General features: G+C 37.1%; 1 protein-coding gene across 2 annotated transcripts in view; it reads right to left on the reverse strand.

Annotated features, from left to right (window-relative positions):
- Window positions 1–12,206, reverse strand: part of AP4E1 (adaptor related protein complex 4 subunit epsilon 1) — a 102,656-nt gene that overhangs the window by 74,821 nt on the left and 15,629 nt on the right. For both annotated transcript variants that reach the window (XR_004432001.1, XM_033190123.1), the window contains exons 6-8: window positions 11,553–11,712; window positions 9,405–9,571; window positions 5,347–5,420 (exon numbers count right to left, since the gene is read on the reverse strand). Coding sequence is in view for 1 of the 2 variants with exons in the window: in XM_033190123.1 (XP_033046014.1) it covers window positions 5,347–5,420; window positions 9,405–9,571; window positions 11,553–11,712 (401 nt within the window). In the remaining variant the exon portion in view is untranslated. The remainder of the gene's footprint in view (window positions 1–5,346; window positions 5,421–9,404; window positions 9,572–11,552; window positions 11,713–12,206) is intronic.

Below are 12,206 nucleotides of genomic sequence, written 5' to 3' on the forward strand. Positions count from 1 at the left end.
AACTGCCACTAAATCCAGCTTTCATCCTATTTTTATAGGCCTGTGAACTAAAGAATGATTTTTACATTTTTAAAAGGCTATAAAAAACAAAATAAAAAACAAAGGAGAATATGCAACAGAAACCTCCATGACCTGCAAAGCCTAAAATATTTACTATCTGGCCCTCTTTTCAGAAAAAGTTTGCTGAATTGTGAACTACCATGACAGTCCTAAGATTTCAAATGATGATATTCCATTTTCCATCATAACTGACACATTTTTCATTATGGTTTCCTACCAATAAGAACTCTCTTGGGATTAAATTGTTTTAATTCCAAGCCTGCCATTATCCATCCAAAATTTAAACATTTATATTTAGATGCTCATAAAGTTTCTGGGATGCCAATATGGGAAAAAAATAATAGTTCAAAAAGTGCACTTATTATTAGTCTCCTTAGGCATAATTGAGCTGAAAATTAATTTAATGGATTTTAAAATTATTTTCTCACCTAGATCTAAGTCATTTTATTCTCCAACTCTACAAATATCTGTTCATAAGTTCATAATTGAAAGAGCAGTCACTCTGCTGTCTCCTCTCTGTGGTGGTGAAGTAAAATACAACTGAGAATTTCTTTTTTTTTTTTTTGAGATGTAGTCTGCAACCTCCACCCCCCAGGTTCAAGTGATTCTCCTGCCTTGGCCTCCCAAGTAGCTGGCAGTACAAGCGTGCACCAACATGCCCGGCTAATTTTTGTATTTTTAGTAGAGACAGGGTTCCACCATGTTGGCCAGGCTGGTTTTGAACTCCTGATCTCAAGTGATCTGCTCAACTCAGCCTCCCAATGTGCTGGGATTACAGGCATGAGCCACCGTGCCCGGCCACAACTGAGGGTTTCTATACCTAAAAATACAACATGGAACTTGGTTACTCTTCAGTACTCTTGGTTACTCTCTTGGTACTAATTAAAATACTACAAAGTATATATTACTAAATTAAAAATTAATAATGTTCTACCATTCATGACACTGCATTTTCATCATAGATATTTTGGGTTGGATTATGTATGCTCAAACAAAATGTGAAGTTCTTCTGACACCTTATCCCTCAGAATAGTTTACTCTCACCTTAATTAAGTTAAATAAGTGTCTACTGACATTATTCTGGCAGGAGAGAGGGGGTATCACCCAATGGGAATGGAATCCAGGCTCTCTACTCTGTCTCCTTTGATACCTGGGGATGGAAAGGCTCCTGGTTATTGCTGGAGGAAGTATCAACCGATTCTGCCCTGCCTGGGAGAGAGAGGGGTACCTCATTACTGCTCCCCTTGTGGCCTCCAGTGATACTATGAGGGAGTGGCCTCATTATTGCTGATCAGGGATGGAAGTTCTGACTGTCCACCAGGCTTTCTCTAACACCCACACCTCCGAACCCTGGCCGCAGAGGGAAAAAGTACCTCATTACTCCCTACTCCCAGATGGGAAAAATCCAGACTTCCCAAGTCACCTCCACTGACAGTGTAAGGAAGGGGCCTTCCTTATCACCTGGCATCAGTGAAATTCCAGCTTCCTCTTGGGCTTCTGTCACCACTCTAGTGGGGGGTCAGGGAGGGTGTGTTGGGGCACCTCATTATACCTGGTGAGGATGGACATCTTGGTTTTTCACTCAGTCTTTGCTGGAGGGGATGGCTCCACAGTTTTCTCCTGTGCTTGGATGGAATAGAGGGGTTATCGTCTAAAAGTTTTCTACTGTGCTAATTTCCCTTTTCTTCTTGGTCCTTTGGTGAGAGAGGGCAGGCTTTTCTTGGGGTGTTTTTGTCTGTGTCTGTTGGTATTTCCAGACTGCTGGCTCTTCAGTACCCAGTCTGGGGTACCTGAGGCAAAAAGAAAACCCAGGGTACGCACCACCATGTCTGTTTCTTTCCTTGTGTCCTGAGGTCTCTAACCAGCCTGACTTGTTCTCGAGTCTTATGTTTCTTATACGCACTATCCAAGGGTTTTAGGTGAAGTTAGTGAGAAAAAAAAAAAATGGAAAAGTACTTCTATCTACATACTTTTGATGGTCTTTGTCCCCTGTACTCCATTTTATGTAATTCTCTCAATTTACTAATTTACTAAAAATGACATTCTCATGTTATCAGTACCCTACCCAAAAACCTTCCATACCTCCAGATTTACAAATCTGGCTATTGTGAGAGGTCCTCCACAATACAGCCTTTCCACTGCTCCCCACCATACATTTTCCTTTCTGACTGGTGAGACATTGTTTCTGAAACTGTTTTTGAATAGCCCCATGTCTATACCTTCTCTCAAGTTCCCTCCACCTAAAAGCCCCTTCAACCTCCCTTCTGCCTAGCTAAATCTTATCTACCTTTCAGGGTCCTATCAGGTCAATAAATCTCTATCTGTGCCCTCAGGTCCTTAACGATCTCTACTTCCCAGGAACTCCTACAATACTTATTTCCCTGAACTATCCCTTCACATTCTGCCTTACACTGTTATTAAGCTTTCAAGAACAAGTTATCTTTCCACTATATTGTAAATTTCTTAAAGACAAAGGTTACATAGTATACTTCTTCATATCCTATACACCACTTTATACAATGCCTAGCACATAGCAGATATTCAATAAATGTCTTTAATGTAATTTATTTCTTGATTAGACACTAAATTGTAATACAGCTTCCATAAAAATATGATATAGAAAGTATTAATACTGAAACCCACTTAGATAACTGATAAAGTAAATAACTTTTTCTTCCTTTAATTCAATTAAAGCAAATTACTTACTAACACAGTGCCAGCTACTGAGATATGCTGGTAAATAAGAGAGACACAGTCCCTGCCCTTATAAAGTTTACAATTAAAATTAATATTCTTAAGGGGTAAAACATCTATATCAGGATTGCTAGCGAATACTCTACCACTGATATAATCAATATAAGTTGTAAGCTCTATCAATACAGACACAGGGAAAAGCATAGCAATGAAAAGCTAAACAAAGGAAATGAAACAACAGGAACTATAAGGTTTCTGTAGCAAGATGAAACACTGGATCAAGAGCCTGCAAAGAAACAATTGTTGGTGTTGGTTCAAGCAATCTCTTTTTTTTTTTTTTTTTTGAGATGGAGTCTCACTCTGTAGCACAGGCTACAGTGCAACGGCACGATCTCGGCTTACTGCAACCTCCACCTCTTGGTCCCGGTTTAAGCAATTCTCCTGCCTCAGCCTCCCGAGTAGCTGGGATTACAGGAACGCGCCACCATGCCCAGCTAATGTTTGTATTTTTAGTAGAGATGGGGTTTCACCATATTGGCCAGGCTGGTCATGAACTCCTGACCTCGTGATCTGCCCACCTCGGCCTCCCAAAGTGCCGGGATTACAGGCGTGAGCCACCGTGCCTGGCCAAGCAATCTTAATAAAACGGTCGTACTGGAAAATATTAAAAAATATTTCCTCAGGTATACAGTATTCTCCAAATCAAATTGAACAGGTAACTTTACAGTGGTTATCCCCAGGAAAGGGAACTGGGTAGTGGGTGATGAGGGTGGAAAGGACACTTACTGTTCATTGTACACCCTTTTGTACCTTTTGAATTTTGACCTATGTGCATATATTGCCTATTCAAAAAAATAAAAAAATTAAAGCTGAAATGTCATTTAAAAAAAAAAAAATTTCTGCAAGGAAAAAAAAAAGAAGATTTTTAACTGAATTTTAAGCAGAATTTCTTGAAAGACTTTCAAACCCTTATCCTGGACACTGGTTATATCACAAACAAAACATTTTAACTTACTTTAACTTACTGGAAAAATTCTGACACTTTTCTAGATCTTCTCTCAGAAAATCACCTGCTTCAATAAGGGTCATCCATATCTGTGGCCCCTTATTCTCACTGCATAGCAGGAACCTATATAATATCTACTGTTTACTACACTATATACACATAAGGACAAGGCCTGTGTCTACCTTATTCTTCCCTTTACCTCCCACACTTAACATGGAGAAATATATAAGTCATCAACTCTTTCCTCAATCCACACCTAGTTTAAGACACAATCAAGTTTTTGTTTCACAGGCACACTATAAATGCTGGTTGAACAAATTAATAAAGCATCCCTATTACCTTAATTACCATTCATATATGCAAAACATAAATCTATCCTTCAAAGTTTACCACCCCAATTCACTACCATGTGCATTATTTTTCTTGTATTAATCTCATACACACAATCCTTTTTCCTTATTTGTACTGCATCTTTGTCAAGCACCTTTTATTTCAGTTAAACCAGTTCAATTTCTGTCCTCTGGTCTAACCTACGCTTCTACAACCATTGTTCTTAAAGGTCCACAGGTTACCCTTATCTCAAAGAAAAAGTAATGCTCTTCATCTCCTACTTCATGATATTTTACCAGATTAAGAAATGACTTCTCATTTGAGTTACATCTCTCAGTGTCTCTTCTACTGCTGTCCTCCAGAGCATGCAAAATTCAAACTGTTCTACCTTTTAAATAGCTCCAAATATCTCAATTTCCTCACTGAGCTTTCTCAGGCTGATCAAAAAGAATAGCTCCTCCCTCTGGCTGTTAAAATTGGAAGTTTTCTTGGCTACTTTCTCAGTTTTCTACCCCCTTCCCCCAATTTACTCTTATCTCCTATTACTAATTTTTAAATTGTATGTAACAATTTATTGTCTCTTCACAAAATAGTAAACTATTATTCTACATCTATATATTCCTGTCTATATCCTATTTATCCTTCAGATGTCTTCTTAAATATTACTTTCTCAGGACAACCTTCTTTATTCTTCCCCTCACCTAAGACTAGCTGCTATATTCTCCCACCACGCCCTGCAATTCTCTTTTGTAACATTAACAACACCTATCCCTATCCATCCATCTAGTTTATAAGCCCCATGATAATGTTTTATTCACTGCTGTATTCTAAGTACCTTGCATAAGTCCTGACAACAGAAATTTAATAAAATATCTGACTAGCTGATTGATTTATTTAAGAACTGTCTTCGAATACTGTAAATTTTTACCAAATATGGAACAAATCTGTGGAGTTATCTTCACAGTCAATTAGATAATTGAAAAAAATCAATTAAAAAAATGGATACTTGATATGTGTTTTCAATAGAGACAATTACAATAATAAACTTAGGTCAACATTTAGAACATGCCATGAGTTCAAATTACTCTTATCTATCAGTAGTTAAATGCTTACCTTGAAAAAATAATAATCCACAGAACTATCTTAAAATAAATGTATAAAGTTCTATCGGAATTTATAGCATTCTAACACAGATTTAACTGTAATACTAAAAAACATTATTAGTCATTAGAGTAACATTTACATATATTACCTACCATATGTGACATTGTGATTTAACTCGGCTCTTCGTAAGGATTCATCAAGAACATCATACATTAATTCACTTGTCCTGTTTAAAAGATATTTTATTTGCAGTAGAATTACAGTATTCTAACCCAATAAAACACAGTTTTTCAAACTTCTCTTTAAAACTGAGGATCTACAGAAGAGAAGTGAAAGAAATTCATTTTATGATAAAGTTATGGAAATTTCACTTCTTAAAAGGTTTTTCAGGAGCTGAACTTCCTACTTTATCAAAGTTGACTAGTTAATCAATGAGATATATATGTCAACCAACTCTTTCCTCACTATGCCTAGTTTACAAACCAAGTTTTTATTTGGTTGAACAGAGTATATTTTATAATTTTCTTTCAACACAGTATTTCTAAATTACTACAGTAACACTTCATATATTCATATTATTTCAGATAGTATATTAACTGTATTTTAACCAGACACTGTTAAAAAATTTTCAAATACTAGTCTTTCCTTGAGCAGCAACTAGGTTCTTCAGAAAGAAAATTTTTACTTACATTTACATTAAATATAAAAAAAGATATTTTGTGGAATGAATAGGTTTGGACCATTCATATGTCTTTATGGTCACTGATTACAGTAACAATAACTGATGAGGAAGATACTGTGCAAAAAAAAAAAGTGCGCACTAGCACTCTGCCTCCACGCTTGTTAGAGAAATGTCCTCTCCAAGAGGCCAATGTGAAAAACTATAGCTTCTCAGCTGGTATTTTGTATGTTTTACAAATTCAAAAAGCACTAATAGGAAAAAAAACACCAGCAACATAGGATACATACAGTGGTCTTGCAGAGAAACAGTGCCATACAATAAATGAAAATATCAAAATAATTTGGGACTATATAAATTAATTACATCTTTCAGAAAATGTCTTTTTTTCCAAATATACAGCTAGAAAGTTCAATGCTAAGTGCACGTACTTTCATTCCGTCTTGACTGAAGTATAAATATCCAATAATTAGGAATCCAGAACCACATTCTAAAATCCTTCCTTTTACTGTATAAGCATTTCTTCCTCAGAAGATAACCATACAGCAGACATTACTAATCCTTCCCTGCCCCCCCCAAAAAAATTGGTAATATTATACCTAGATTATAGCCTAGTTCCTCAATTTTAAAAGCCAATGTCTGGCATGAGTCTTAACCACATGAAATAAAGAAACATTTGTGAACAAGATCAAGATAAATCTTAATAATCTAAGAAGCACAAAGCTACAAAACACAAGAAAATATTCGAATAGATATAAAAGACCACAAATACAACAGATTTTTCCAGTAAATGGGTTTTTTCAATTAAATATTTTAGAAACAGTTATAACTTAAATTTTTACTTTGCCACATTGAGCTAATAATGTCTGACAAAACATAAGATTTATGTTAAAATAAAATCTCATTAGAGTTGATACAGAAAAGGAGAAAACATTCTAATGTTCCATAACATTATAAGAAAGTTCCACTCTATTCATGACTGAGCCTAATTACTAGTCACCTGAGGGCAGTGAAGGTAAGGACTAGCTTACTTATCTTTGTATATATTATTATACAAATGTATCCACGAAGGCAAGAAAAAGGAAGATAGTGAGTTAATGAATTTAATAAATTCACTAAATGCCTCCCAAGTTACTTCCTGATAACAGTGGATGGCAGTAAGTCTTTTTAGACCAATAAGATCTGATACATTCACATAAAATTCATGATTTTAAAACATAATTCCAGTAACTCCAACTAGAGCTCCACATTAGCATAGGCTGGCATGATACAAAATAAAATATAATTAAGACAATCATTTCTAATGTGTGTGTATGCTCCATCACCTTACATTTTCACTGCAGGTTTCAATCAGGAGTTAAGATTCATAAACACAGAAAAAAGTAACACTGTAATACCAAGAGTGATATAGCCCAATTAGTGCTAGTCAGAAGCTCACAGGCAAATGGATTCTGACATTAAGTTGATTTCTAGGAGCAAAAGCCTGGAGAATGGTCCCTTTGTAAAGCTAGGCTAAAGAATTACAATACAAAGGTACCCTACTATATAAAAGGGAACAATATTCATAAAATCAGAACACTGATTAGCAAATACTTTCTTAAAACAGAAACATATCAGGAACTCTAGCCAAGGTCCTTGCTCTCAAGGGAACTCAAGGGACTTGCTCTCAAGCAAGTTGGAAATAGTTTTTTTAAATAAAAATAATATGTATGTGCACATGCAAATGCATACACACATGCACACACACAGAGAATCAGAATGATAGAACAAATGAAAATAAATTGATGAATCTAGGTGCAGGATATAAGGGATCCCTGTACTGTCCTTGGAAATTTGAAAGTGTCTAAGTTTGAAAAAGTATGGCAAAATTGAGGCCGGGGAGGTGGCTCACACCTGTAATCCCAGCACTTTGGGAGGCTGAGGAGGGCAGATTATCTGAGGTCAGGAGCTCGAGACCAGCCTGGCCAACATGGTGACACCCATTTCTACTAAAAATACAAAAATCAGCCAGGCATGGTGGCATGCGCCTGTAATCCAGCTACTTGGGAAACTGAGATGGGAAAATCTCTTGAATCCAGGAGGCGGAAGTTGCAGTGAGCCAAGGTCACACCACTACACTCCGGCCTGGGCAACAGAGCAAGACATAGTCTCAAAAACAAAAAAAAAGGCAAAATTGAAAGTATATATATATATAGTTGGAAAGATACACATGAAAAGTTTAAGTTATTCGCTAAAAGAATAATTCAGATAAATGAATTAAAAAGATGAAGCACTCACACCCAGCTAGAGTAAGGGTTGGCAAACTACAGCCCGCAGGCCTAATCTGGCCAGATGCCTGGTTTTGTATGGCTTCAAGCTAAGAAGAGATTTTACATTTTGAAATAGTTGGAAAAAAAAATTAAAAGAATAATACTTCATGATGTGCTGATCTGAGATTCAAGTTTTAATGTCCATAAAAAGGGTTTTTTTTTTAGAATACAGCCTTCTTCATTCATTTATTTTCTTTTTTTTTTTTTTTTTTTTTTGAGACGGAGTCTTGCTCTGCCGCCCAGGCTGGAGTGCAGTGGCCGGATCTCAGCTCACTGCAAGCTCCGCCTCCCGGGTTTACGCCATTCTCCTGCCTCAGCCTCCCGAGTAGCTGGGACTACAGGCGCCCGTCACCTCGCCCGTATAGTTTTTTGTATTTTTTAGTAGAGACGGGGTTTCACCGTATTAGCCAGGACGGTCTCGATCTCCTGACCTCGTGATCCGCCCGTCTCGGCCTCCCAAAGTGCTGGGATTACAGGCTTGAGCCACCGCGCCCGGCATCATTCATTTATTTTCTATCTGTAGCTGCTTTCATGCTATAATAGCAGAGTCGAATAGATGCAAAAAACAACATATGGCCCACAAAGCCTAAAATATTTATTTATTTATTTATTTATTTATTAATTATTGAGACAGAGTGTCACTCTGTTGCCCAGGCTGGAGTGCAGTGGCACGATCTCAGTTCACTGCAACGTCCACCTCCTGGGTTCAAGTGATTCTCCTGCTTCAGCCTCCTGAGTAGACAGGACTACAGGCGTGTGCCACTATGTCCAACTAATTTTTGTATTTTTAGTAGAGACAGGGTTTCACCATGTTGGTCAGGCTGGTCTCAAACTCCTGACCTTGTGATCCACCCGCCTCAGCCTCCCAAAGTGCTGGGATTACAAGCGTGAGCCACCACGCCTGGCCGCCTAAAATATTTATCTGGCCCTTTGCAGAGAAAGTTTCCCAACCCCTGAACAAGAACAATTACGAAAGCTTCACAGAGGAGATGGCGCTTCATGGGTACCTTTCATGATAGGTAAAATTAGGATAAAGAGGAGAGCCAGGATTATCCCAGCAACCTGAAAGCATTTATGTGGTTCTTACAATGGCCTATTTTATCACTATTAAGCCAATTAAACATTGGAAGAATCTGGTTTATCATTAAACCTCTAGGTTACTAAAGTCTAAGCTTATCATCTGGTATGGGGTCATTAAGCAAACTTACTGGGAATAGTTTACCTTTGATCATCTTTTCCTAGAAGTCCTAGTATTCTCAAGAGCTGAATTTGTAACCATGGTGCTGGGACACTGTGGTAATTGAAATCTACTGGGAGTTTTCCTCCAACTACTTGCTTCAGAATGGTTACAAAACTCCCAGTCAAGTCTTTATATCCAGACGAATTCTCCTACATCCCCCCCAAAAAAAACTTTCTGTTAATAATAACATCTTATTAAACAGAAATAGACCTGGTTGAAATGTCATATAGAACCTAACTTAATACATGCTTAAGTTGATGTTCACATTTAATGAAACCGTGCCCTAATATGTGTAATATCTTCCATGATAAAATTCCTCTGGCTAACCAACCCAAAGCTGAATCATCCCAGAAAAGCTTCCACCACTCCCTACTTTTTCCCACATACAGTTTAATCACATTTCAAAATTCTTATAGTTACATCTTAGGTAGAATCCTTAACAGCCAATACCAGCAATTACAACAAAAAGTGAAAAGAACTGGCATACAGCAAAAGGACAGTAATACCTCTGCTTTGGATGAAAATCAAGGCCTGTTTGCAATCTCTGAACTCTGTTTCCAAAAGACTTCACATGTAAATGAGTTAAATTCATTCTGGGGCCAAGCACAGTGGCTCACACCTGTAATCCCAGCACTTCTGGAGGACGAGATCGGTGGATCACCTGAGGTTGGGAGTTTGAAACCAGCCTGACCAACATGGAGAAATCCTCTCTACTAAAAATATGAAATTAGCCAGGCGTGGTGGTGCATGCCTGTAATCCCAGCTACTCGGGAGGCTGAGGCAGCAGAACTGCTTGAACCCCGGAGCTGGAGGTGCCAAGATGATGCCACTGCACTCTAGCCTGGGCAACAAGAGCAAAACTCCACCCAAAAAAAAAATGTGTTCTGGGTAGAAGAGCACAGCCAAGACTACTTAAACATTAAAAGTCCCCAAAATCGGCCGGACACAGTGGCTCACACCTGGAATCCCAGTACTCTAGGAGGCCGAGGCCGGTAGATCACCTGAGGTCGCGAGTTCGAGACCAGCCTGACCAACATGGTGAAACCTTGACTCTCCCAAAAATACAAAATTAGCTGGGCGTGGGGGCACATGCCTATAATCCCAGCTACTCAGGAGGCTGAGGCAGGAGAATCGCTTGAACCCGGGAGGTGGAGGTTGTGGTAAGCTGAGATCGTGCCATTGCACTCCAGCCTGGTCAACAAAAGCGAAACTCCATCTCAAAAAAAAAAAAGTCCCCAAAATCAGTGTGCCTGCCAATTAAAAATTAATTAGCCACACAGTACCTAAAAATACTTGTTTCTGAAGGAGTGTGCCTTGATTATCTATCTGAGTAATCTCTTGGACTGGGGAAAGTAGATCCACACTCCTTAAAAGGAACATTAGATTCTTTATTCTAATTTGTATTATGTATCAAGGGAAAATTTTTGGAAGGGAAATAAAGCTCTTTCAAATTTTAGTAAATGTTAGGGAAAAAATAAAATTTAATATTGAACATCCATTTAAACTGTACTATTTGAGAACACAATACATAAGAAACAATATAAATTTAAATGAGTTCAATAGCATATTTTATTTTGTTATGGTAGGTGCCATGAAATCTCTTACAAGTATGTATATTTGAACACAAATGGTTTCAGGCAATATACTAAGGATGAATTAGTATAAACCCATCATCGCCATTTAGAAAACTGTTTTAGCATAACATTCAACCCTCTTTCCTCATATGACACAGTATCAATATATGGCGTCAACACTACAATCTATAGCTTGCACAACCCCCACTGGTTCCCCTCATTTCTATAAAATGGTATGCATCCCATGAAGCTATATATAAAAGAGAATTACTGCTTGAAAAACACAAATCTGAAAACTTAAGACAACTTCCATTGCTATCATTTTTTCACACCTGTTTAGTAACATTAAAAAATTTTAGGCATTAAAAAAAAAAAAAATTCCATAATGTGCCTACAACTCACGCTCTCAACAACTTGCAAAATTACTACATCAAAGGTCAATAATAAAATTATAAAACACTAAGTAAGCATTTTACCAAAATATGTTTCTTTTTAATCCCGTAATTGTATTTTTCTAATGTTAACTACTCAGTACTTGCTAAAATTTCCAACTTACCTTAATCATTCTAAGATATATATGCAAGGAGGCAGCCATGACCCCAACATCTCTGTCACAAAGTGCTTTCCGAAACTTAATATGAATATGTTGTACTTGATTAGGAGCAATGAGATGGAATTTGTACAATGCCAGAACAGCTTTTCTTCGTATAATCTCCCTGAAGACAAAAAATGAAATTTAAACAAGACAATCTGAATTTTCGAGTATTTACTTTGAAAGATTATGGGTCAGATGATTTCAAAATACTGGCTCATTACCTTAATTTACAAAGAAAGAGATATTTATACATTGGTTATTAATTTATTTATTCTAATATACCAAATTATAAAAAGTAGTTACCTCTAGGAAGTAAGGTCTCAAAACTTTAACTGCCCATGTTATATATTTATATAGTTAGATAATTTTTTTTGTAACAAGCATCATTACTTTGAGATTAAAAAAAACAAGAAAAACAAAGTTCTTAATTCTCTAATTCCATTTTTAAAAGACGTATCTCTAAAAATTGAAAAAAAAAGTCAACAGTAAGTTTAAGTAATAGGTAATTTCAGCTAGTAATAATATTAAAGTCTTTTTATTAATATGAAAAATCTTTGGCCTGTAATCCCAGCACTTTGGGAGGCTGAGGTAGGTGGATCACTTGAGGCCAGGAGT

Source organism: Trachypithecus francoisi, unplaced genomic scaffold (genome assembly GCF_009764315.1).
Source record: "Trachypithecus francoisi isolate TF-2019V2 unplaced genomic scaffold, Tfra_2.0 Lachesis_group3, whole genome shotgun sequence".
In the NCBI taxonomy this organism is placed as follows: Eukaryota; Metazoa; Chordata; class Mammalia; order Primates; family Cercopithecidae; genus Trachypithecus; species Trachypithecus francoisi.